The sequence below is a fragment of the Dipodomys spectabilis genome, unplaced genomic scaffold (assembly GCF_019054845.1).
Source record: "Dipodomys spectabilis isolate Male_0828 unplaced genomic scaffold, ASM1905484v1 ptg000043l, whole genome shotgun sequence".
Taxonomy (NCBI): domain Eukaryota; kingdom Metazoa; phylum Chordata; class Mammalia; order Rodentia; family Heteromyidae; genus Dipodomys; species Dipodomys spectabilis.
In genome coordinates this window covers 13,360,461-13,387,225 of record NW_024870720.1, presented here as the reverse complement: position 1 = coordinate 13,387,225, position 26,765 = coordinate 13,360,461, and the positions used below count along the sequence as shown (strand labels likewise).

The window sequence follows — 26,765 nt, the reverse complement described above, 5'->3', positions numbered from 1 at the left end:
TTGACTTCATGACCCTATGTACAAATATGTGAGTGTGTACTCATCATATCTTCCCATTTTTCAAGCAAGGTGCTTGAAAGCTACTCAGAAGTCTGAGATGTGAGGAGCATCATTTGAAGCTAGGCTCGGTAGAAAAGTCCATGAGACTCTTAGCCCTAAATTAACCAGAAAATAAATAAATAAAAGCCAGAAATAAAGGTTAGACTCAAGTGGTAGAGAAAAAGGCCAAGCAAGAGCACAAGGCCTTGAGTGTAAGCCCCAGTACCAGTGCTCATCCAAAAATATTCTTCCCATTTTCCACACAGGTATAGATTTTTATGTGAAAGTTTCTGGTTTCTAAGGGCTTTAAGATTTTCCTTGAGAATTTAGCAGCTAGGCAGTGTTACTGGATTATACCAGAGGGCAATCATATACTCTGTACCAAGTACTGGAAATACAGCATGAACACAAATCTACCTTCCTGGAGCTCAAGGTTTGAGATATAAGGCAATCAAACCTCCCACCACTTAAAGGCCCCTCAGCACTGGGCTGGCAGGTAAAGTTCCAAGACCATCATATGTACTTCCAGGAGAAGGATGCCTGTGGCAGTATGGTGCCATCCAGTTCTCTGCCCAGCTGTAACTTCTGCAGAAAGGGCCTCTGGACAGCCCTGGTTCACTCACTTCCACAGTGGAGTAACTCACTCAAGAGAAAAGGATTTGGGTTGGATTTTTTTTCTTTTTTCCATGTGTTTCAATCTCTAAACAGTCTTTATAGATATAGACAATTACACAAAAGTCAGTGTAAATCTGTGACTTTCCAGTAACTACAAAATATGATTCTCTTCTTTCACACAATGATCTTTAAATCCTAGGAAGTGTGTTTGTCTTGAAAATATGGTTGAAATGGATTCCAGGGGCTGGGAAGGTGGCTCAGTGATAAAGCACTTGCCTTGCATGCTTGAGGCCCTGGGTTTGATTCCTCAGCACCACATAAGCAAAAAAAAGCTGGAAGTGGTGCTGTGGCTCAAGTGGTAGAGTGCTAGCCTTGAGCTGAAGAGCTGAGGGACAGTGCCCAGGCCTAGAGTTCAGGCCCACGACCGGAATAAAAAAAAAAAAAAAAAAGAAAATATGGTTGAAGGACTCCAGTTTTCTCAGCCACTAGAGTGGATTTCCAGCCGGCTACATCCTGGTGTCTGGAGACTGTGGTCTGGGGGGTCCTCACATATGCAGAGTAAGGAAATGAACAGTTCAGAAGAATTTGGGATTGTCTTTTGTTTCAGAAACTACAACTGGCAAGCTTCAAATCCAAGCTCCAGCACTTCCTGGATACCTGGGACTGTTTCATCATCTGATAATTGAGCTGATGCTCATACTCAATGGATGTTGGCTGTTAGTATATTAACCCACTAGCGAGAAAATCCATGGAGACAGTCCTGGGTTACCTCAGAACTAGGAGCAGCTGCAACCTCCAAGAGGGCAAGTTTGTTTTTCCTTTTTCCTCCTTCCCACAGGCCTCTCGCAGCCTCTCCACTCTCTGCAGACCTGTCCCTCTCCACAGGCCTCTGGCCTCTGTGCAGGCCTCTCTGCTCTTCACAAGTCTCTCTTGCCTCTCCAATCTCCACAGGCAGGCCTCTTCGTTGTTCACTGGCCTCTACGCAGGCCTCTCCACCTCTACAGGCCTCTCCTCCTCTCTGCAGGCCTCTCCACCTCTGCAGGCCTCTCCTCCTCTCTGCAGGCCTCTCCTCCTCTCTGCAGGCCTCTCCTCCTCTCTGCAGGCCTCTCCTCCTCTCTGCAGGCCTCTCCTCTTCTCTGCAGGCCTCTCCTCCTCTCTGCAGGCCTCTCCTCCTCTCTGCAGGCCTCTCCTCCTCTCTGCAGGTCTCTCCTCCTCTCTGCAGGCCTCTCCTCCTCTCTGCAGGCCTCTCCTCTCTGCAGGCCTCTCCTCCTCTCTGCAGGCCTCTCCTCCTCTCTGCAGGCCTCTCCTCCTCTCTGCAGGCCTCTCCTCTTCTCTGCAGGCCTCTCCTCTCTGCAGGCCTCTCCTCCTCTCTGCAGGTCTCTCCTCTTCTCTGCAGGCCTCTCCTCTCTGCAGGCCTCTCCTCCTCTCTGCAGGCCTCTCTTCTCTGCAGGCCTCTCCTCTCTGCAGGCCTCTCCTCCTCTCTGCAGGCCTCTCCTCCTCTCTGCAGGCCTCTCCTCCTCTCTGCAGGCCTCTCCACCTCTCTGCAGGCCTCTCCTCCTCTCTGCAGGTCTCTCCTCCTCTCTGCAGGCCTCTCCTCCTCTCTGCAGGCCTCTCCACCTCTCTGCAGGCCCCTTCCGCAGGCCTCTCTACCTCTCTGCAGGCCTCTCCTCCTCTCTGCAGGCCTCTCCACCTCTCTGCAGGCCCCTTCCACAGGCCTCTCCACCTCTCTGCAGGCCTCTCTACTCTCTACAGACCTGTCGCTCTCCACAGGCCTCTAGGCTCTGCACAGCTCTCCACCAGCCTGGGCCTCCTCAGGCCTCTCCGCCTGGGCCTCTCCCCAGACCGGCCTGGGCTCTATTCATACCTGAGGAGAGCCCAGGGCACTGCTTCGCTCCAGGAGGCACATCTCTTCCGGAGCGTTGCCCCTTCTCAATCTCCTCCCCGGAGCCTCCTCCTCTTAATATCCAGTGGCTGGACCCCCAAATCCGCCCTATAACGCTCCGTCCGAGCGGCCTGGAGTGCATGGCAATGACGTCAGCATGAGGTAGGCTTCCCGCCCCTCAGGTTCTCACATTAAGTGGTCCTATTACTACTGTGATTAAGAACATGCCATTTAGTTAACCTGCCCATGTAATTGTAACCCCTCTGTACAGTGTGTTCACAAAAAAAAAAAAAAGAACATGCCATTTAGGTCTCCTTGGCACAGGCTGAAATTTTTTTTTTGGGGGGGGGGTCTGGTCGTGGGGCCTGAACTCTGGGCCTGGGCACTGTGCCTCAGGTCTCCAACTCAACTCAAGGCTAGCACTCTACCACTTGAGCCACAGCACCACTTCCGGCTTCTTTTTGCTTATGTGGTGCTGAGGAATCGAACCCAGGGCCTCAGACATGCAAGGCAAGCGCTCTACCACTGAGCCACCTTCCCAGCCCCAGGCTGAAATTTTCTTAAGAGACCCAGAAACACAACAAATCAAATGGGACAAATGGGATTGTGTGAAATTGCAGAGCTTCTGCATGGCAAAGGACATAGGTGGCAAGATCAATAGAAAGCCCACGGATTGGGAAAAGATCTTCACTAGCCATACAACAGACAAGGGTCTCATATATAAAATATACCTGGAACTCAAATAATTAAATCCCCCAAAAACAAATCTTCAAAGAAACAACTTCCCCATAAATAAGTGGGCTAAAGACTTAGAGAGAAACTTCTCTGAAGAGGAAATAAGAATGTCCAATAGATATATGAAGAAATGCTCAACTTCCCTAGCCATAAAAGAAATGCAAATTAAAAGAACATTGAGATTCCACCTCACCCCAGTAAGAATGGCTATAATCAAGAACTCTAATAACAAAGGTGCTGGAGGGGATATGACAGAAGGGAACCTTACTGCGTTGTTGGTGGGAGTGTAAACTTGTTCAACCACTTTGGAAAGTAGTATGGAGGTTTCTCTAAAGACTCCACATAGAGCTCCCCTATGACCCAGCAATCCCACTTTTGGGCATTTACCCAAATGATCACAAACAAGACCATACTAAAGCTATCAGCACAACTATGTTTATTGCAGCATTATTTATCATAGCTAAGATATGGAACCAACCCAGCCTGATGCCCCTCAGTAGAGGAATGGATCAAAAAAAAAAAAAGTGGCATTAATATGTATGTATGTATGTATGCATGTATGCATACACACACACACACACACACACAGGAATTCTATGCCTCCATCAGAAAGAATGACATTGTCCCATTTGTTAGGAAATGGAAAGACTTGGAAAAAATTATATTAAGTGAAATAAGCCAGGCCCAAAGAAACATAGGTCCCGTGGTTTCCCTTATTTGCCTTATTTCCAAGATAGGGACACATGGCTTTTTCTTTCTTGCTATTGTTTCTAATGTATTTATAATGTGCCATGTGATTTTTTTGTTTCTTTGTATGTTCCTCCCCCACGGTATAACACCTGTTTTTCACTGTATTTGATGTCAGTGCCCTGCATCTTGTATATACACTTCTGTAATTTGGGGAGGGGAAGGGAAAAAACAAAAAGCTTAAATAGGGATACAGGTTGACCCATTGTAACAATGAGATATACAAGACACTATGTTGAAAATGAACTTTACAATTCAGGGGGGGGAGGGAGGGAGGGGGGTACTTATGGAGGTGGGGAGGGAAGGGATGGTAGGGGATAAACAAAGGAGGTGGTGACAATGCTTGATAGGAAATGTACTCATTACCTTGCTCATCTAACTGAAACCCCTCTGTACAGTACTTTTACAATTAAAAAATATATTAAAAACAAAAACAAAACATGCCATTGGCTCAGCTAGGTTTCATTGGTGTCCTTTAGTTTTTGGGTACAGGTCCCAGGCTTGATCTGGTGCTGTTCCTGAGCTTTTTTGCTCAAGGCTAGTGCTCTAGCACCTCATCCACACCTCCACTTATAGCTTCTCTGGTGTTTAATTCCAGATAGTCTTGCAGATGTTTCCTGCGTAGGCTGACTTTGAACTGCAGTCCTCAGTCTGATCCTTTGGACAAGATAGGATTGCAGGTAACTGTTTTGTTTTGGGGGTTTTGTCAGTCATAGGGCTTGAACTCAGGGCCTGGGCACTTTTCCTCAGCTTTTTCACTCAAGGTTAACACTTTACCACTTTGAGCCACAGTGCCACTTCCAGTTTTCTGGTGGTTATTTGGGGATGTTTCATACTTTCCCACCTCAGGCTGGTTTCAAACTGTGATCCTCAGATCTCAAGACTCCTGTAGCTAGGATTACAGGCATGAACCACAAGAACAGGGCGGCATGACCTGTCATCCCCATCTAATGATTATATACATGATCATTGTGAACTTCAGTGTAGCATAGTATATGTATTACCTCTCCAATTTCATGATGCTCTTTCTGGGCCCAAATATCTGACTGAACAAGTGAGTACTGTTTATTATTTGCATGCTGTTTTCTCCTTTGGTATTTTGATGTATGTTTACAGTAAACTCAGTTTTTGTTAACTGAATGATTGTCTTACAGGAGCAGGTCTTCAGATTTATAGTCCTTCAGACTCGAGGAATATTAAGCAGTCTCTTCCACACTACACCTGATTATAGGCATGATGAGCTCCTAGACTTTGAGTTGTTACAGTGGGATACTAATTGAAGGTCCTTCGCATATGAACTGAAGCTAACTGTAGAATGGGAAGGTGACTGTAACATCAATTCTACTTGTGACTAAGTGCTGAGTCCATACTGTTTCTACCCTTTGATAGGTTTGCACTGAACCCAATGCTAATGACTTCCTAAGCTTTTGTGCATGAAAGGCAATACAACTTTCTGCACTCGTATTAGGGACCAAATCAAGTGCCTCAATACCCACATGAAAACCCAAATGAATCCAGACATGGAAAATTTCTGAAACTAAATGCATACATGTCCTGGCCAGGGCCCAAATGCTCTGGCATCCAGTTTCAGCTCCATCAAGCACCTAGCTGCAAACCAGAAGACCTGTAGCCAACTCAGCACATGCCTTCCTTAGGATCCTTATTCACAGAGAAAATGACTTGATTTTGAGTCAATGTTTCTCTATCTATCTTAGAGGCTGCTCTTGAACTTGTGATCCTCTTTGTCTCTGCTTCCCAAGTGCAAGGATTATAGGAATCATCAACAGACCCAGCTATGACTATTTTAAGCACCTCAATTCTGGGTGATTCATGGTAGTATTTGGCTAAAACAGGTTTCTGCTAAGAGAATACAAATTTCATTTTCACCTGAACCACAAAAATGAAGCTGCTCTGGGATTTGCAAATTTAGGGAACATGACTATAGTTTGCATCTTAAATGTGTTAAAGGCTTGTTGTGTCCTCAGAGTGACACTACTGGGAATGGTGGAATCTTTGAGTTGGGACCTGACAGAAAGTCCTTAAGTCAATGAGACTGTGCCCTTGAAGTGGTTGTGGGACTTAAAAGATAAGTTAACAAATTGCAAATAAAAACATAAAAGTAAAAGATGAGAGCTACTGTATGTTCCTTTATATTTTATTTACCATAAACACTAAACACAGCAAATGAAAAAGGCTTAATAACTTGACATAAAGCTAAACACTTGAAATTATGCTTGCCCCCCAACCCATCCCAATTTGGCATGCAGATTTCATTTATCTCCATATACGCTGATTGAAGAGCATCACAGTCTCAATACTTTCATGAGTATCCTTGCCTTGTAACCTAAAACAATTTCTAACTATACACAATCATGGTATAATACCATCATTCAGAGTTCCCCAAAGTCAATACATTTATACAATTTAAACACTGAAATCTGTGTTTTTAAAAATGTAAGTCAAACAACAAAAACCTGGGATTTAGTTTTAAATGTGTTTATGATGACTGCTGCTGAGCTCAAGGCATGCAGGTATTCATGACCACCTAGATGAAGCTGGATATTGAACTCCTTCAGCAGATCCAAAGATGTAATTTTTCACTCATCCCATGTATCTCCATATTTGTTTACTTTTACTAGAAAAAAAAGCACAAATAACTGATGATTCCAAACAGTAAAAGAAAATAGTATCTTAGGTTTTTATGTTTGTAATGATGATGAAATTATGAGTCTCATGTGAAAAACAAGTCAAATTATAAATGGGCTGGGCAGATTTTTGTGCACTAGGGGTTATTTGGAATTAGACATGTCCTATATCAAGAACTTTACATAAATAATTAACCTTCACACAACCTTATGATATAAAGACAATGTCTGTCTTATGGGTGAGAAAAAAGATTAGTAACTTGCCCAAGGTACAAGTAGCAGTACTGAGATTTCAATGTTTTTAGGTCGAAAGCCTCGGTGCCTTTACAACTTTACCATACTACTTACTTCGTAAGTGTTGTATATAAAATAGCATATACCAAAAAGTTATCAAGAAATTTAAAAAAATCAAATCTGAATTTTGTTTTCATGGGAAATATAGCAAGATCAAAACTTCAGATTGCAAGTCAATCTTCTCTCTCATAAGTTGTCTACAAAGAAGGAAAAGGTCTCCAATATTCTGGTGGCTGTGTGAGTCACTGACAGGTTGTCTTCTATTTTAAGGTTCTCTTTTAAGCCTCCATCAGCAAATTAACTCCTCTTCATAAGTCTCAAGTAATTCTAACCATGTAATAATCACTGTACTGTATATACCTTTTAGGGTCAAAAGTCAAAACTACTTTATTTTTCTGTACTCCCTGTGAACCTATACTACATTTTTAAATTTCCTGCTTAGATTGGAAAACATTTTAGAAAATCAATTAAACTACCTCATAAGTCTTTACATAAAGCACAAAAAAATCAATTTCCTTTTATAAAGAAAAAAGTTCATACATTCACATTACATTTCTAGTGTTCAGTTAAAACCCAGCAAATCTATACTTTATTACTACTGAAGGCCTGAGCAATACATTCCATTTCTGATAGCCCAAATATATATATTTGGAGACATATACTAGAAAAGAAAAATGAGAAAAATACTACTTCCTGCCCTCATGGAGCTTACAGTCTAAATCAATTAACAGAAATTGTACCATAACTCCTGACATTTTACAGAATAATGGCCACTGGATGCCAATGTTTTCTAATTACAATCATCAACCAGTACTGCAAATCTATTTCAAAGATAGACTTTTTTTTATGATGAAGGTTTTACTTATCCTTATTATAAAAGTGATTATAAGTGAAATAAACACTACCTTTAAAAATTAAACTAGAAGACTGATACCAGTGGCTCATGCTTTTAAACATAGCTACTGAGATCTGAGGATAATAGTTCAAAGCCTGCCTACGTAGAAGAGTCCATTGAGACTTTTATTTCTAATTAACTACCAAAAAGATGGAACTGTGGCTAAAATGATAGAGAGGTAGTCTTGAGCAAAAAAACACAGAGACAGCATCCAGGCTCTGCACCAGCACAAAACATAACACCAACAACAAAAAACCTGGGCTAGCCAGGCACCAGTGGCTCACACCTATAATCCTAGCTACTCAAGAGGCTGAGATCTAAGGATCACGGTTCAAAGCCAGACCAGGCAGGAAAGTCAGTGAGACTCTTATCTCCAATAAACCACCAGAAAACTGGAAATGGCACCGTGGCTCAAGTGGTAGAGCGCTCACCTTGAGCTGAAGAGCTGAGGGACAGCATCCAGACCCAGAGTTCAAGCCCCACAACCGGAGGGGAGAAAAAAAAATACCTGGGCTCTTAAAATTATCCTAATAGCAAATGCTGAAGGTTTTTATGTGTTTTTGCACTTTATGGCAAATGGTTCCTTCAGAAGGCACAAAGGGCCAATTCCTATCTTATGAGGTTTTGGTGTTATTATCTTTATGTAACACAAGAAGCTGCCATTTAACAAAGCAGTTTATGAATACACACTAATCGATGTCACCCCTTTCAACATTCTCACCTACCTCTCCCAACCTACCCTTGAGGTTTTAAGAATTTTTCATTAGTTTATAATTTATTCTTTTATAAGGATTGAACTCAGGATCTTACACATCTAGCAAGTGCTCTATCCCTGAATTTAATTCCTTTCTTTGATACTTAAATTAGTAAATAGAAAAACCTTCCAACAATGACATATCCTCTGGAATTCCTTAAAAGTGAAATCATAAAACCCTACATTAAAATGACTTGTAAAACCTTAAAATACTGTAGAAGTAAATTTCTGTGTCCAAAACTTGACTTTGGATAATATATGGCTGTTCCTAAAGGACTTAGAGATTGTGATTTATAGGTTTATTACCAAATTATAAAGAAAAATAATGTAAATCAAATTGCTCTCTTGGAAATGTCCTAAAAATTTATTTGTATAGCACATAACTCTTCCAAATGCACATACATACAAATCTCACTACTCTATATGAGCAGTTTTGCCCAAAGTAACAGTACAATCTCACAATCAACCTCAGGTAAGCAAAGCTCGATATGGTGATCCACCAGTAGGAAAAAGATATCAATTCCCAAGGTGACTTTTTATAAAGTGTGAATATTCTAAACTATAATAAAAAATTAAAGTCTTACTGTCCTGAGTTGTGCTGTTTCAACTTATTTTCTAACAGAAAATGGCCTTTTGAACACCTTAAAAATGGAAAACATACCTATAAAATTATTATTCCTTAAAAAAATTACCTAGATTAATGGAATAATTTAATGACATACTACTGTAATTGTTTGAAACTAATGCTTTAGTTTCCAATTCTAAAGTTACGTGATTCAGACTAAACTATCATACCTTCTTTTTTTGGCATAGGCCTGACTGAGGGGTCAGTCTTTTGTGTTAAAGTTACTTCATATGACTCTCTGTTCTTATTCCTTAATTCCTCATATGTAATATTTTTTCTTTTGGGACTTTCTTCTGGGGTGGGCTCAGGTCCTAAAACAACAAACAGTTAATAAGTGGTGACAAAAGGATTTAGATAAATCCACAGAAACTAAACTTTGCAAATACTTGTTATCTACAATCAAAACAGAATAAGAAGAAATGAAGGATCAAATGACCACCATTCCAAAGGTACTTTACACTTTTTCCAAGGTAACTTCAACACTGAAATCTATTCCTTCTTATAGTTTTAAACTTTTATTCCTACAACTGAAAATTAACGAAGTTTTTAAGCACTAAATCATCACCAGAAAAAGGATGAGTAACATAATAAAATTAAATTTCTACACTATACCATTTAAACAAATTAAAATGGTAGTACTTTAAACTGGAAAATCATTATTAGTATATATAAAATTGAGAGTCTACTGAATAAAATTTGGTAACAGATTTTTTTTTTAACAGTTCCATAAATAATGTTCCCATTTAGTCAGGGTTTATATACCAACAGCTCCAATTACTTAACAAACTTAATTTGTCATCTTTATGGTATGTGAACATAAATAATTGAACTAACAACTAAAAAGGGTAAATCTAAACTTCAGCCAGAGAAGGGATTGTTTTCATTCTGGTCTAACACTATGTTTACCCTGGGAACCTGTACTTATTCTATTTCCCCCCAGAAAAGTCAAAGTGTGAACAATGTATTTATCAAGAGTCAAATACTGATTAAAAAAAAAAAAAACTACACCCCCTCTGTACTGTATGTTCACAATAAAAAAATAAAAAAATAAATCACTGTTTGTGAAAAATCATATAATAAGAATAATATATTAACTATAATGATAAAAGTAGATAGCCATTAAAAAAGAAAAGGAAAACCCAGTTGGTGAAAACAAGATAACAAGTTTCTAGTGTATGAAAGTTAGTATTCAACTAAATAAATAAAACAACTCATAAATTTCAAAAAAAAAAAAACTACACAATACTCTGTAATATTGACAGGATCAAATACTGAAGACAGTTTATAAAATGGATAAACAGCAAAAAAGTCATATAAATATTTTAATTAATTAATGTTAACATAACATTCAGTGAACTACTAGTCTCACACACACCAGAAGTATTTTTCAGTGAGATAACTTACACATGTCATTGTAGTAATAATCATCTTAATTAAAATTCAAATAATAAAAGGTACTTATTTAAAACTGAATGAGAAGGTTCCAATGAATATTCATAATTTTCCAACATTAACTACACATTACTATACTGATATAAAGCAAAAACTTGTATTTCTAACAAGTTCTAAAAATGACAGAAAACCTGTTCTAGATACAAAAAAAGATGTAAAGAAAAATATAATCTGATACTGGTCATGAAACACTTCGCACTGCATTAGTAATTAACAAATGACCTCATGTCTTTGCACCATAGAAACTTTTAAAATTCTGAAAGTGATAATGACACTTGACGATCTGTGTATATCCTTGGGCAAATTACTAAGCTTCTCTGAATCTTGGGAAATATAGTAGTTTGACTAAATGACCTTTCTTTCTAGGTATAAGGTTTTTCTCATCCAGAAGAAAAATACTTTATTGTTCTGAAATTGTGATAAATGAAAACATATTCAAAGAGAAGATTGAGGAAAATTTTCTGCACTTTTAATATAAAATGGCACTGCTTTAAATCTAAGTTAGATTTAACTTAAGTAACTTAAGACTAATACTAAGGCTTTTAGTAGCTATGATGGAGTGATTTCTATTTTGAAAAGATTATTAACTTTGGATTCCTAGTTAAAGCAAGCAAAAGTTAAAGCATTGGATAAATAGGACCAAAGAAGATGCTCTGAGAAGGAAGGGCAGAACCTGGGGCAAAGCAAAGGAAACCAGGGAGGTCCATGTGGAGAGCAGTAAAAAGGCCTAATTTCAAGGTAGAAAAAAAAAAACAAAACTAGAAGAGGACAGAGGATGGCTGCTATGGATGGTATTAAAGTACTATTACATATGGAGTTGGTTGTTACCCCGGGTAGATACCAAAGTGATTATTTTGGTGTTATGTGGAAGTTCTGTCTTGAGCAAAGAAGAATGAGTTTGGACTTGAGACTGGAAGAATGAAACGGTAAAAGACAAGGACTGTCTCTGGAGATAAGATGGTGACTTTAACCACTGTTACCCACTTCTCATAATTTGATGTTGTCTTTTCAAAGGGAAAGGGCACACACTGAGAACTAAGAGATCCTCAACAACTTTCCACAAGTAAGAATGTTCTATGTTGGCACTAACACAGGAACTACCAGAACACATGACTAGTAACTAAAATGCTATTACCAAAGCAACTGAGAAACTGAATTTTAATTAATTTGCACAGACACATTCAGCTAGTACACACTTTATATTCTGACCTATCTAGATCCCCTTTCTTCATCTTTGCCAAACTTTTTTTCGGGGGAGGGAGGCTGTATCTGAGCTTTTGTGCTCAAAGGCAGCACTCTACCACTTGAGCCACAGTACTTCTGGCTTTTTAGTGGTTAACAAGTTAAGAGTCTCATGGATTTTCCTGCCCAGGTCTGGCTTTAAACCAGATCTCAGCCTTCTAAGTGGCCAGAATTACAGGCACAAGCCACCAGAGCCCAGCTTTTCAAACCTTCTTAACCATAATCAACTAGTCTCCCATTGCATCCTCACCTTTGCTTTTATAAAATCTCTCCCATCTTGGCTGAGCACTGGTGTCTCATGCCTGTAATCCTAGCTGCTCAGGAGGCTGAGATCTGAGGATCATGGTTCAAAGACAGCCCAGGCAGGAAAGTCCATGAGTATCTTACCTCCAAGTAACCACCAACAAAACCGGAAGTGGTGCTGTGGCTCAAAGTGGTAGAGTGCTAGCCTTGAGCAAAAGAGCTCAGAGACAGCACCCAGGCCACAAGTTCAAGCCCCATGACTGACCAAAAAAAGAAAAAAAAAATCGAAATCTCTCCCATCTTAAAAATAAAATAAAACCCTTATTGTTTCTTATTTGCTCCCCAGTTACTGGCTCACTGAATTCACTTTAAACCAAGAGTTTTCAAAGAATACAAAGATCTATGATCTTTTATCCAAGCAGGAATGCATAGTAAAAAAACAAACAAAATAAAACCACACAAGTGTTTGGCAACAAAATATAGAAAAGTCATTTCAAATAAATGAAATAAAAACTATTTTTATAACTTAATATCAGTTAGGTCAAAGTATGCTACAAAATGAGCTCAGGTCACAAAGTTTTTGGTTTCCAGATTTTGGGGTTTTAGAATTGTAGACCTATGCTTCCAGCTTCTAATTCTCCACTTTTCATTGCAGACTAGAATGAAAGAAAGAAGAAACTTAACATTTGCTGAGTCTATTGCTTTACAGGCTTCACATCTGACTAGATCATTTAATTCTAACAGTTCTTTGACCAGTACTATCTCCATCAAGAGACCAAAAAACTCAAGCTAGAGATTTGGCAATGTGACTCAGCCATAGAAGGCCTGCCTTGTAAACTGGAAGCCCTGAGTTCAAACACTAGCCCCACCTGAAGAAATTTTTTAATGAAAGAAGAGACTGGAGTACTATATATTAGTTGTTGTGACTATAACTACAAAATCATATAGTTAACTTTAACTGTCAATTGTAAGTCAAATCTAGGCTCTAATCCAAAGCTGTTATTGTTTCACTTAGATCTATAGTCTTCCATGTTAGTCTTAGACTTCCATACTTATGACTTTACAATTCCCTTTAACATGGATTTTTCTCTTGACAAAAGTTCTGTAAAAGCTGAAAAACTTTAAGATCAACCTATCTACCATACTTTAGCCTTTCCAAATCTCTAGTTCCTGAAACATAACTTAACGCTTCTCTACTTTTCCATTATGTATATTTAAATTAATAAATCAACTTGTAATATATTTTTGCATTTCTGCATATTTTACCAGATAATTTCCATAAGATGAGAAATAGGTCTGAATGAAGTCTGCATTCATCTTAACTTCTTCCATACCTCACAAGAGTGCCTGATACCTACTGATCTTCATGAAATATTGAATGAAGAAACAAATGAAGAAAGTAACAAATATGCTGATGTAGGCTGACGGATGGGTTTAGGTGGATGGCTGATGGTTTGGAACATATAGGTGATATATATCCAGCAGAAAAGGTCATCAAATAAAGTTTATACATACGTTGAACCATAAAATGCTGAAATTCATTTCAAGAGAAGTTTCTACCTTGGGCAATATGATCAGTAATACCAGTAGGAGTGGATTCATTCATAGAAGCACTGAATGGAATGGGCTCATAACGAGGAAGCATCTCCTTTTCTATGTTGTCTGCTGCTGGAGATGGCACAAGAGAAGGCTGACCACTCATATTTGTGGCATATTTTGACTTTTGAGAATAGTGCCTGTAAAAAAATACAATGTAAGAAAAATGAGTCATTGTCCTCAGTTGTTAAGGTATGAAAACAAATTACTAAATTGATCAAACAATCCAAATTTGAAGTTATTTATAAGCACTAAAATGAACTCTGTCCCCACAGAAAGCATTAAAAAAAAAAAAAGAGTACTGATTTACACAACTTAAAAATTGTCAGGGAAGGGGCTGGGAAGGTGGCTCAGTGGTAGACTGCTTGCCTTGCATGCCTGAGTCCCTGGGTTCGATTCCTCAGCACCACATAAGCAAAAAGAAAAAAGCCGCAAGTGGCACTGTGGCTCAAGTGGTAGAGTGCTAGCCTTGAGCTGAAGAGCTGAGGGACAGCACCCAGGCCCAGAGTTCAGACCCACGACCGGACCCAAAAAAAAAAAATTGTCAGGGAAGGGCTGGGAAGGTGGCTCAGTGGTAGAGCGCTTGCCTTGCATGCCTGAGGCCCTGAGTTCGATTCCTCAGCACCACATAAGCAAAAAGAAAAAAGCCGGAAGTGGTGCTGTGGCTCAAGTGGTAGAGTGCTAGCCTTGAGCTGAAGAGCTGAGGGACAGCGCCCAGGCCCAGAGTTCAGACTCCACGACCAGACCCCCCCCCCCCCAAAAAAAAAAAAAAATTGTCAGGGAAACAGAAGACATATCTCATTTCCTAAATTTCTAACTTTGAAGATAATTTTAATGTATCCTAAAATTATTGGAAAAAGAACTTTGGTTCAGGTCTCAGTTTCATTAGGCATACCCTTTCACATATTCGTGGGAAAAGGTATTTCCACTAAATTTGCTATAGCACATAAACACTATCTCTAAATGAAGTTTACAGTGCTTAACAGTAAAACATAATTTATCAACCTATTTAATGACTGTAACTTTTTTGTCTACTTATCCAAATTCATTTATCCACACTATACTATAGTCTTTAAGAAAACCTTAAGGTTAAACACATGTGTGCCAGTTTTGAGGCTTGAACTCGGGGACTGGGTAGTGTCCCTGAGCTTTTGTGCTGAAGACTAGCATTCTACCACTTGAGCCACAGCTCCACTTCTGGCTTTATGGTGGTTAACTACAGATAAAGTCTTGTGGTCTTTGCTTCCCAGGCTGGCTTCACACCATGATCCTTAGCTCTCAACCTCCTAAGTAGCTAGGATTACAAGGCATGAGTCACCAGCCCCCAGCTCATTTTGACTCTTATTATAATGATCATATACAGAAAAGTTGGATAAAAAGTAGAAATCTTGCATATCACAACCATTATCACTATCTACTTAAAACTCATAAACTTTTCTTTGAAGAGGAAATTTTATGCATATGTAATTTATATTCTACCTTTTCAGGTTAGCAAAAACATTTCATTTTGATGCTTTACAATCAGTTTTAAGCAACTTCCCAATATCCATGAACCATTCTCCTTCACTGGAAATTAATTCAGTTTTCTCTACTTAAAGCAAAGTTGTACGGCTGGGGGTACATACTTTGGTTGCAGAGAATTTGGCAAGCATGTGCCAGGTCATGAGTTCAAAACTCACAACAGAAAAAACAAGCAGAGAAAATATATACAAAGTAATAGGCTACTTGAAAGACCTAGACATGGTGGTACATGCCTATATTGCCAGCATTGGGAGGCTAGGGAAAAAGACTATTTTTGAAACTACACAATAAGGCTCGGCCTCAGAAACTTATAAAAACAACACTAATTATCATCAGTAAATAATTTTGTGCCTATAGATTTAAATTTGATCTGATTTACAGAATTTGGCACAAATAAACTTTAAAATGTTATACATTCTAATATATCCTAACAAAATACTATCCAAAGAACTTACAACAATTTATACCAGAATTTACTCAGTTTATTTTAAAAATTATTTAAGCAACAATGAGACCCAGACATGGTGGCTCAAGCCAGTGATCCCAGCATTCCAGTGGCTAAGGAAGTGAGGTATTAAGAACACAGCAAGTGCTGTTTACAGCAAGTGGTAGAGCACTAGCCTTTAGCAAAAAGCTCAGTGATAGTGCCCAGGCCCCAAGTTCAAGCCCTAGGACTAGCAAAAAAAAAAAAAAGCCAAAAGTAAGCTGGGCACTGGTAGCTCATGCCTTGTTAAAACGAGGCACTTAGGAGGCTGAGATCTGAGAATTATGTTTTAAAGCCAACCTGGGCAGAAAAGTCCCTCTGAGACTCATGCTCAGGCCCTGAGTTCAAGCCCCACAGCCAACAACAACAACAAAAAGCCAGAAATAGAGCTCTGGCTAAAGTAGTAGAGTTCTGGTTTGAGCACAAAAGCTCAGGGGACAGTACTAGGCCCTACAATTCAAACTCCAGGACTGTCACACACACAAATAAATACATTTTTTTAAAACATTTTTTAAAGGTCTGGGAATGTGGCTCAGTGGTAGCCTAGCATGCATGAAGCCCTGGGTTCCATTCCTCAGTACCACATAAACAGAAAAAGCCAGAAGTGGTGCTGTGGCTCAAGTGGTAGAGCATTAGCCTTGAACAAAAGAAGCTCAGGGACAGTGCCCAGGCCAAGTTCAAGCCCCAGGACTGACAAAAAAAAAAAAAAAAAAAAATTAAGCAAAATTAAAAAAGAACTATGGCTATCAGTATGAAGCCAAAGTATCAAAACAAAGATTAATGTGCTGAATCTCAGAGAAAAGTTAAAACAGATTTTCTGTGCAATTCATTTTCCTATTTTAAACAACAAAAACAATAAAAGGAAAAACTGTAATTTGTTAAATAGGACTGACCAAGTTGGGAATTTAAATGAAGTCTAAATTCAGTAAACCAAAAGGGCTTGCCAAACTGAATGAAGATAAAACCTTTCATTCTAAAACATGGACTCCCAATAGAAGGAAACTATACTGGTAACAATGGCAGTAGCCAACATGCCTTGTTCTTCTTTTTAAAGCAAGTTATTTTAGCCTATAACAAATGGCAAGTTTCCAAAGATTTTTCAGTAAGGCAATGTTTGGTATGCTGAATGACGGCACTGTCCAGTTTTCTTTTCTTAAAAATTAAATTTTAAGATCAGAATAAGGCCTACCCAGGTGGTGCAGATCGCCGTGCTTGTCCTGATCGTAAAGCTTCTCCAAGAGGAGAATTTTCAAGATTCTTAAACTTCTCTTGGCAAGTTTTCACGTAAGAAAGTTTTCCAGCAAAGTATCCCATGATGCAGGCAACTTATTTGTAAAATAAACAAAACAGTATGACTGAGACCTTTCAGACAAAAAAATCTTTACTAAAAAAAGTTTAATTCTAAGTATCTGTTTGGTTTTAGAAAAAGATTTCCTAACATACTAGTAAAAGTACATTAAATTAGGCTCAAAAGATCACAGAAAGACTTTATGGATATAATTCACCTCCCTCAAAAAAATAAAGTTTCATTAAGATAAAACAATTCCAATACACTAGTTTTGTTAGATACTGAGCCACTTTCATAGGGTTGCTTTAAATATGTAACTAGGTAAAACAAATCCCTTAAAATAATGAATTATGAATTCTAACCTACATACTATCCTCATTATCTCATGTTTCAGTTTTTAATACAAAAGAGAGGCTATCCTATCTGGAAAGATTCATGAAATGCCTCAACTACTTTTTGGAAAAAGAAATTTTTTCTTTGTATTAGCCAAAATTGCAAAATGTAAATTAGCTAACAACATAAATTTAAAACTATTTCTTTTAAAAAATTAAGTTTAAGTCAGGCTTGGGTAGCTCACAGCTATAATCCTAGCTACTCAAGAAGCTAAGAACTAAAGATTGGTGATTCAAAGCCAGATGGGGCCAGAAAGTCTGTGAAACTCTCCAATTAACCCCCCAAAACTTAAAGTAGCACTGTGCCTCAAGTGGCAGAGTACTAGTCTTGACCAAAAAAAGCTCAGGGACAGCGCCCAACCCCTGAGTTCAAGCCCAGGATCAGCACAAAAATACTGAGTTCCGTTCTCAGGGCTATTTGCTCTACTTTCCCCAGACAGAACAAAACTTTCTTTTTAAATCAATACTATGCAGCCTACAAAATAATTTCAATTCAACAGCTGTATTACAATAAAAGAAGAAAAAGGCCTTTTATATGATTCATTTTCTGATGCTAATAATAAAATATCCAAGTAGTCCGTTTAAGGACAAGTTAAAACAAACTAATCAGAATATATAACCATATAACACCATGAGTAAGTCACAATGTATCAAAGTTGATAAAAACTTTATTTAGATGAAAAAGAAAAGAAAAATGCAGTACCATACATACTTACATATAAGTTTAGGGATGGAACCATATTTGGGATGACTTGAAAGGATTCCTAAAGAATAAAGAGTTAAATATTTCTGAGTAACACTGTCAGAGAAAACCCAGTTCAAACTATCTAACGATTATCTGCCAACATTAACTGTTTGACCCTAGAGAACTCTACTTTTTTTTTTTTTTTTTGTCGGTCATGGGGCTTGAACTCTGGTCTGGGCACTTTCTCTGCACTCTTCAGCTCAAGGCGAACACTCTACTGCTTGAGCCACAGCACCACTTCCAGTTTTCTAGTGATTTATTGGAGATAAGAGTCTCACGGACTTTCCTGCCTAGGCTGGCTTTGAACCATGATCCTCAGATCTCAGTCTCCTGAGTAGCTAGGATTACAGGCGTGAGTCACCGGCGCCCGGCTCTATGTTACTTTTAAGAGAAAGAATTTAGTGTCAATAGATTTTAAAAATATAAAAAGACCTCTAACCATCAGAAAGGTGAATATAGAAAGACCACTCAACATCAAGCCAATAGATGAACAAACTGCTTCTATATACCAAGAACAACAAACAATTCTCAGTAGATTTCATTTATGGAGTCCTTAACTCCATTTTCAACAGGAAATCTTTCTCATTCTTTTGTCTTTCTCCCTTCTTTATCTTATTAAACCTAAATACATCCCTGAGTCTTTAATAGTTTTCAGTGCTATACTAAGTGGAAAAAAAGATGCAGGAATGAATCTAATGAAAGATATGAAAGACACATATAGAGAAAGCTACAAAACTGGGCTGGGAAGGTGGCTCAGTGGTGGAGCGCTTGCCTTGCATGCCTGAGGCCCTGGGTTCGATTCCTCAGCACCACATAAGCAAAAAGAAAAAAGCTGGAAGTGGCGCTGTGGCTCAAGTGGTAGAGCGCTAGCCTTGAGCTTCATGAAGAACTGAGGGACAGCGCCCAGGCCCTGGGTTCAGGCCCCACAACCGGACTCAAAAAAAAAAAGAAAAGAAAAAAGAAAGCTACAAAACTTACCAAAAAACATGAAAGTGCAACAAGAAGAAATATAGCATGTGACTACGTGCCAGACAATGGTAGTTTCTCATGCCTGTAGTCCTAGCTACTTAGGAGCCTGAGATTTAAGGACTGCAGTTCAAAGCCAGCCTGAACAAGAAAATCTGTAAGACTATCTCCAATTAAATCACAGAAAAGGCTAGAAGTGGCTTGAGAGGTAGTGTTAACTTTGAGCAAAAGGAGCTTATGGACAACACCCAAGAACAGAGTTCAAGCCTCAGGACCACCATAAAAAAGAAATTCTGAAAAAAAAGTCACAGCAATTTATTAAATTCCAAGGCCCCACCTCAGATACTCTTAGTAGGATTATTATTATTATTTTGAATTTTTAACAATCTAAGTAAAAGTGCTGCTGCTGTACCTATAAACCATCCACAAGTCTTTACATCCAAAAGTCTTTACTTTTTTTGTTCTTATAAATTATTAATGATGATTTTTTACATCACAGTAATAGCTAAAATCCGTGGACTTTTACAGACAAAACTCTTAAATTCTTCAATAATAACGCTTAATAAGATCCATTATCACTGGGCACTAGTAGCTCACACCTGTAATCCTAGCTACTCAGGAGGCTGAGATGTAAGAATCAAAGTTCAAAGCCAGCCTAGCCAGGAAAGGCCATGAGACTCTTATCTACAATTAACCACCAGAAAACTGGAAGTGACGCTGTAGCTCAAGTGGCAGAGCATAAGCCTTGAACAAAAGAGCTCAGGAACAGAGCCCTGGCCCTGAGTTCAAGTCCCATGAATGACAATAAATAAATGAATGAATAAACAATTCAAATTTTAAGTATTTACCTTTACTAATTAATCCTTGAGTAATCAACATACTTGTAGCAGCCAAAGGCACAGCTATAGAAGGGGGGAAAAAGTCATTATCAACAACAAAAAATTTAATTTGCCTTGAATTCAATAAGAGATAAATGAGCATCAATAAAACCTTCTAGAAGTAGACTGCACAAGTAATTACCTTTAAAAGAAATTGTTATATCTTTGAAAGCTGTACTATACACATAGATGGTAAAAAAAAAAAATGCTTTTCAAGAAAACATTACAGCCAGGCACCAGCAGTCATGTCTGTAATCCTAGATATTGAAAAGGCTAAGATCTGAGGATTGTGGTTTGAAGCTAGCCCAGAGAAAAAAGTCCGTAAGATTCTTATCTTCAATTAACTAGCAAAAAAGCAAAAAGTAGGGGCTTGGTTCAAGTGGTAGAACACTAGCCTTGAACAAAAAAAGTTAAGGGACAGCACCGGGTATTGAATTCAAGCCCCAGGACAGGCACCAAAAAATAATAAAATAATATTTTTAAAAACTACAAAACGGTAAGCAATATACTTAAGGATCCATCTTAGGCTCCAAAATAGGTAGCAGTTCATTAATAATACCATCTGAAATAACAGAATAAAAATGACAAGTTACTTCTGAAGGAGAAAAAAGAATATGAATAAAAGCCACTTTTCTTTAAATAGGTCAATGTTGAATAATAACCAAGCATAATCCATGATGCATACTAAATACCTTATATGCATGTTACTTTGAATCATTCCTTTATTAGATAATATTACCACCTACTTAAAGATAAAGAAACCGAAAATTAGAGATAAGACCCTTGCTCAGAACGATATTTAGTGCAATGCCAGGTACCATGTTGTAATGTAATCTTTCTGATATCAGGGAAGGAGCTTTTAAGTTCTATATTGCTGAATAAACCAAAATACAAAACATATTTGACCAAAATCACATGGTGGCTAGAGATATATAAACCATTTATTTTAAATACTCCTTAAAAGTATTTGACAGGCTGGGAATGTGGCTCAGTAGTAGAGTGCTTGCCTAGCATGCACAAAGCCCTGGGTTCATTCCTCAATACCACATAAACAGGAAAAGCCGGAAGTGGCGCTATGGCTCAAGCACTAGAGTTGACCAAAAGAAGCTCAAGGACAGTGCCCAGACCCTGAGAGTTCAAGCCCCAAGACTGGCAAAAAAAAAAAAAAAAGGTGTATGAAAACTGGACGCCAGTGACTCATGCCTATAATCCTCGCTATTCAGGGGGCTGAGATCTAAGGATCACAGTTCAAAGCCAGCCTGGGCAGAAAATTCTTGAAACTCTTATCTCCAATTAATTACAAAAAAAGCTGGAAGTAGAGCTGTGGTTGAAGAGGTAGAGCACTAGCTTTGAGCAAAACAACTCAGGGACATTGCCTAAGCTCCAAGTTTATTGCAGGACCAGCATAGAATTGAAAAACTATATGAAAATATTGTAGCTTTATACTTACTAATCTAGAGTGAAAAATCCAAAGTTCTCATAACTCTAAGATGACTTATAACTTAGAAACATAAATCACTGTTCTCTACACCAGCACTAACAATATTCTGTCATGATTGCAAACCAATCTGGCAAGCAACTTGACTAGCGACTAGTTCTCTACATGAAAATTACCTAAATAATTGTTCCTAAGTTTGAACTATGCTTATATACAGGGAAGAGGACTGGAATTTTAGTACCTGCAAGGCTCAGGTTATCCACCTTCCATGATAGGTATCAATACCTGAGAAATTAAAGATGCCCTTTGTGCATGATTATACTAAAAGACTTCAGAAGCTTGCATCTGGCTTCCTCTAGACTTTACTTCATAATCCTTTTCCTGATTTTGCTTTATATTCTTTCACTGTAAATTATTTTAAGTAATTCCATCTGTCATGGATGTACATTGAATAGTTCTGTTCCAGACCAGGGAATAGCAAACATGTTCTAAAGAACCAGAGGGGAAGTAACTATTTAGTCTTAATCCAGACTACTTGACTGCTGTTTTAAGGAAAAAGCAGACAGAGATAATGCAGAAACAGCTCCATGTATGTTTTAACTTTATTTAGATGTTTCAATAAAACTTTACTTATGGGCATAAAAATATTAATTTTAAGTCACTTTCACATGTAATGACAAAGTCTTTCCTTTTCTTTCCCTTCAATCATTTAAAAATGTAAAAATAGCTGGATGCCCCATAACTCACACCTTTAATGCTAGCAACTCAGGAAGCTGAATATCTAAGGATCACAGTTCAAAGCTAGTGCAGGCAGAAAAGTCCATGAGGCTCTTATCTCCAATTAATCACCAAAACCCTCAAGTGGCAGTCTTATCCTTGAGCAAAAAAGGTCAGGGACAATGCCCAAGCACTGAGTTCAAACCCAGGACTGGCACTACCAAGAACAACAAGAACAAGAGTAAAAACAATTCATTACCTCTGCAAAAACAAATTTGACCTAAGGACTGAGCTTGCACAACTCTGGTCTAACTATACATGGACAATTTAAGAATCTAAGAAATTAAGATATATGAATCATTAGAGAAATTTTATAATTTAAAAAATTTGTAACTTTTGGAGAAGGCATTACATTTGTCTTCAGACACAAGTTGCAGAAATCTTAAGTTTTGACTCTACTACTCTACTTACTAGCAGATTTTACCTTTGCTGTAAAAGGTTTCTTTACTGTTGGCTAGTTAGAATGCCTTTATGTATTATCACTTATGGTTTTTCAAAGGACAAATCCTGTTTAATTACAGCACATCTTGTTTCAAACACTGAAAAACGCAGCACTGAAGAATTAATTATATGAGGATAAAAGGTGATGTGTTAGCCATGTCAACAGTGGACAAGGGTTTTCTGTTCAATGTTAAAAGTAAGTAACAGTTATGCTAATGGGGTTCACTATTATGCCATCATATAGCTCAGCTTCCACTCATGCAATAAAGAAATAAACAGATTGGCCTAAGATCTCTTTCTAACTTGTGTATTATTCTATTAATATAACATAAAAAGATAATGGTAAAACTGAATAGAACATCACATGTTATCTAATCCTCATCCTAATCAAAACAAATGGATATCCCAAAAGGACAAGTCATATGCTCATGTACAGAGTCTTTACTACCTGTATATTCAGGCTCAGACACACCAGTTTCTAGTCAGTTCACAGACCCACAGTTTTAAATATCTAGAAATAATATGACTTCACAGTAAGACTTGAAACAGGAAGTAGTGATCCTAGCTACTTTACTTGAAAGATGGTCATCAGAAGATCCAGGATCAAGGCCAGACAGAACATGAAATTTCATGAGATTCCATCTCAACTAATGGCTAAGCACAGTGGTGAGCACCTGTTATCCCAGCTAGAGAGGAGCACAATGGCTGGCATAATGCGTAGAGATACAGGTAAGTACAAGTGTAAGAAATGAAGCCCAGGCCAGCCTGGGCATAAAGTGAGACCCTACCTTGAAAATAACCAATGTAAGTCAGGCACTGGTAGTTCACATTTGTAATCCTACCTCCTCAGAAGGCTGAGACCTGAGGATCACAATTCAAAGCCAGCCTGGGCAGTAAAGTCCAATTAACCACCAAAATACCATAAGTGAAGCTGTGGCTCAAAGTGGTAAAGCTGTAGGCTTGAGCAAAAAAAAAAAAAAAAAAGCTCAAAACAGCACCCAAGCCCGGAGTTCAAGCCTCATGATCAACAACAACAAAAAAATACTGTAATTGAATAATATTTCACAATAATAAAATGGATCTAACCAGCTTTTATTACACTTAAAAGTGAGTTAAAAAACCAGCTTGCATTTCAGACAGATCTGGCTTCAAGTTCAGACACAATAACTCACTAACTGTACAACACTGCCTAACTCATTTAACATCTCTAAACCTCAATTTCTTCATCGCTAATATTTATCATCCCTTCAGGGTTGTTTTTATAAAACTAATGTACACTCAGTAAATACCATTATTATTTTTTTGTGTGTGTATGTATGTTGGTTGTGGGGACTGAACTGTGGGCCTGCGCGATGTCCCTTAGCTCTTCAGCTCAAGGCGAGCGCTCTACCAATTGAACCACAGCACCACTTCTGGCTTTTTCTGCTTATGTGGTGCTGAGGAATCGAACCCAGGGCCTCATGCATGAAGGCAAGCACTCTACCAGTGAGCCACCTTCCCAGCCCCCCAGTAAGGGCCATTATTATAACTGATAAAATTGCCTCCTGGTTTTGAAAAAATACTGAAATTGCTTTAAAATGTACACAATTCCATTTTTTAACATCTATGCGCAATAACCACACCATGCCAAAAACATGTCACTAGCCACTAGAGCCAGGAACATGCAAATTTGTTCTACATGGAATTATAATTTCAAATGCAAACTCAGGTCAAAATTCTAGATACAAATTTTGGAGCAAACCATGTTCATTAGAAAATTGAACTTACATCTGAACCAGAAGCTTTCATCATTGCATTCTGCGAAGACTCTTCTTTCTTCCTCAGTTGGAATGTAATCAGCTCCTATGTCTTTTCGCCAAGGAAAGTTGAAAAATAATAAAATGCTCATAAAAAAAAAACTAAACTGCAATACTAGCTTAACCAAAGACACCTAATATTTTGTATACTAGTACATGTAAACATTTACAAACTTAGAACTAGTCAGAACCAGGTGTTAGACCCAGTGTTTAATGGAAATGTGAAACCTCTTGTTCAAATCACTAGGCATTTCAAATTGGCAATGAGAGCATTAAACCAAGTGTGAAACCCTGCGTGATCATGTAGGTGGCACACTCATTAACCCAGCCCAGCGCTACTATTACTTAGGCAATAAAATTCTCTTTAACCACAAAATGCTACTAACTATAAATACTTAATATGATAGTTACGGGGAATTGGTCTTGGAACTTCTGTGTCCGGCTCTCGAAAATCAGCCCTCCCATTCATTTTTCCTGTGTCAAAACATTTAAATATTAGAAACTATCACAATGTTAAAAACATAATATTTAACAAAATTACTTGTCCACAAGACAATAAATATTAAATATGACATCTTGGTATAATAAAGCTAAATGCAAATCATAAATCTAATTAATTTGGACTGATTATTCCTGTTAGTTCCCTTAGATGGAAAAGGTGTAGGTATTCACCAACCGTTACATTAATATATGGTTAAAATATAAAAACAACACTAAAGATGGATTATTTTCACCTATGCCTAATGATCAGGTTAACGTTCCAAATAGAAGAAAAATCTCATCATTTCCAGACTTCCATTTTAGAAGGAAATATCAGGAAACATGCCACCTCTTCCACAAAGCAATATTCAAAAAAAAAAAAAAAAAAGTGGATAACAAACGAGGCCATATCCTTCTCCCTGTGGTGTAAAGCAGACAGCCAATCTAACTTGTTAACGTTCTTCCGTCAGCTCAAATAATCTTCAACTGTCAAATACATGATTCCAAAAAAAAAAAAAATGCAACAGTATCCTATTACCTTCTTAATTGGGTTTTTTTTTCAAACCCATGCCACAGGATGTGAGGCCAGCAAATCAAATATCTACCTTACGTAACACCACAGGGCAATGACAATTCCCACTTCTAATACTGCATGAACACACGACATAGTATACAGTATATGACAATAGCAGTGGGACCCTCCGACATTCAGTCAGTCATTGGGGTCATCGCCCAGGGCCTACGACGTGCTAATTCATTATTCAAATAAATAAATAAATGAAAGGTAATCTGAATTCGAGGACCAAGTCTTCTGAACAAATGACTCCTATTTTAAAGCCACCTGGGGGCGGGGAGGGGAACACCTTATTTTCCCCGACTCCATCCTTCCTAGAGCCTGGCAAGGTCGCTCTAAACAATACCACGGAGAGATGTACCCGACTCCAAGGGAAAGCAGCCAGGCCCGCAGGCGTGCGGGCAGCGCGCGGGCAGCCAGCCGCCCCGGAGCGCGGGGCAGCGGCCGACGCGGACGCGGGGGCCCCCGCCCCGCCCGCCCGCCCGCAGCTGCCGCGGCCTCCCGCCCTCACCCGCACACCGAGGCCCCGGCCCGGCCACCCTCGGGAGGAAAATGGCGGAGGGCACAACACAGCGAGCGCCAGGCTGAGGGGCTGCAGAGAGCGGAAACGGGGGCCGCGGCGCCACCAGACCCACCTCCCGAAGCGGCGGCGAGCCCTGGCGACCCGGGGTCGGAGACCGCGAGGCAAGCCGAGAGGAGCAGGGGAGGGAGAAAGGAGCGCCGGGCACCTGGGCGGGCGAAGGGGGCCGGCCTGCGACGCGGCAGCCAAAAAGTCAACCAGATACGGGCTCCAAGTGGCCGCGACCCGGACGCACTAGCCCCGGAGGCCGGAAATGACGTCAAGTTCTCCCGACGGAGGATAACTGCGCAGCCTCTCCTCGTACACCCTTCCGCCTGCGTCTTCCGGACTCACACGGTACAATTCGTCCCTCCGCCCTTCACACCGGGGCCCCATCGCGCTCCAGAGTTGCACTGCGGCTGCGCGGAAAGAGCCCCGCCCCCTCCCCCCGGAGGCCGCGGGTAGGCATTGTGTTCTGGTGACGCCCCCTTCCTCCTGGTTCTGTGACCTGCTGGTGTGGACACCCCTAAAACCCCAACTGTGCCACACTCTCTGAGAGTGTCCGGCCTTCCTGCTTCACAGTAGATCGTTTTACTCTTTAAGCCTCTAAACGAAGCCGTAGAAAGTAAATCGTAAATGCATGCCCTTTAGTAATCTGTTCG

At 39.2% G+C, this 26,765-nt stretch overlaps 1 protein-coding gene across 4 annotated transcripts; it reads right to left on the bottom strand.

The window, feature by feature from the left end:
- Positions 1-6,155: 6,155 nt before the first annotated feature.
- Ociad1 (OCIA domain containing 1) lies at positions 6,156-26,355 on the bottom strand. 4 transcript variants are annotated; one of them, XM_042678237.1, is made up of 9 exons: positions 26,273-26,355; positions 24,902-24,964; positions 24,462-24,542; positions 20,009-20,062; positions 18,166-18,213; positions 16,959-17,094; positions 13,729-13,904; positions 9,402-9,542; positions 6,156-6,653 (listed from the first exon to the last, which is right to left on the bottom strand). In XM_042678237.1, exons 2-9 carry the CDS (start codon positions 24,957-24,959, stop codon positions 6,616-6,618), a joined length of 732 nt encoding a protein of 243 aa, XP_042534171.1. In that variant the 5' UTR covers positions 24,960-24,964; positions 26,273-26,355; the 3' UTR covers positions 6,156-6,615. The 4 variants fall into 4 exon arrangements, with proteins under 4 accessions (XP_042534171.1, XP_042534168.1, XP_042534170.1 ...); XM_042678234.1 differs by lacking the exon at positions 26,273-26,355 and adding an exon at positions 26,180-26,260; XM_042678236.1 differs by lacking the exon at positions 9,402-9,542 and having other exon boundaries at positions 13,684-13,904; positions 26,273-26,350.
- Between the last annotated feature and the right edge of the window lie 410 nt (positions 26,356-26,765).

Coding starts and splice junctions, on each gene's coding strand:
- Ociad1 (XM_042678237.1), bottom strand. CDS start 24,959: ATGAATGGGAGGGCTGATTTTCGAGAGCCGGACACAGAAGTTCCAAGA. Junction 24,543..24,901: donor AGTTCCAAGACCAATTCCCC/GTAACTATCATA, acceptor CTTGGCGAAAAG/ACATAGGAGCTGATTACATT. Junction 9,543..13,728: donor TACTGATCATATTGCCCAAG/GTAGAAACTTCT, acceptor TTGTTGTTTTAG/GACCTGAGCCCACCCCAGAA.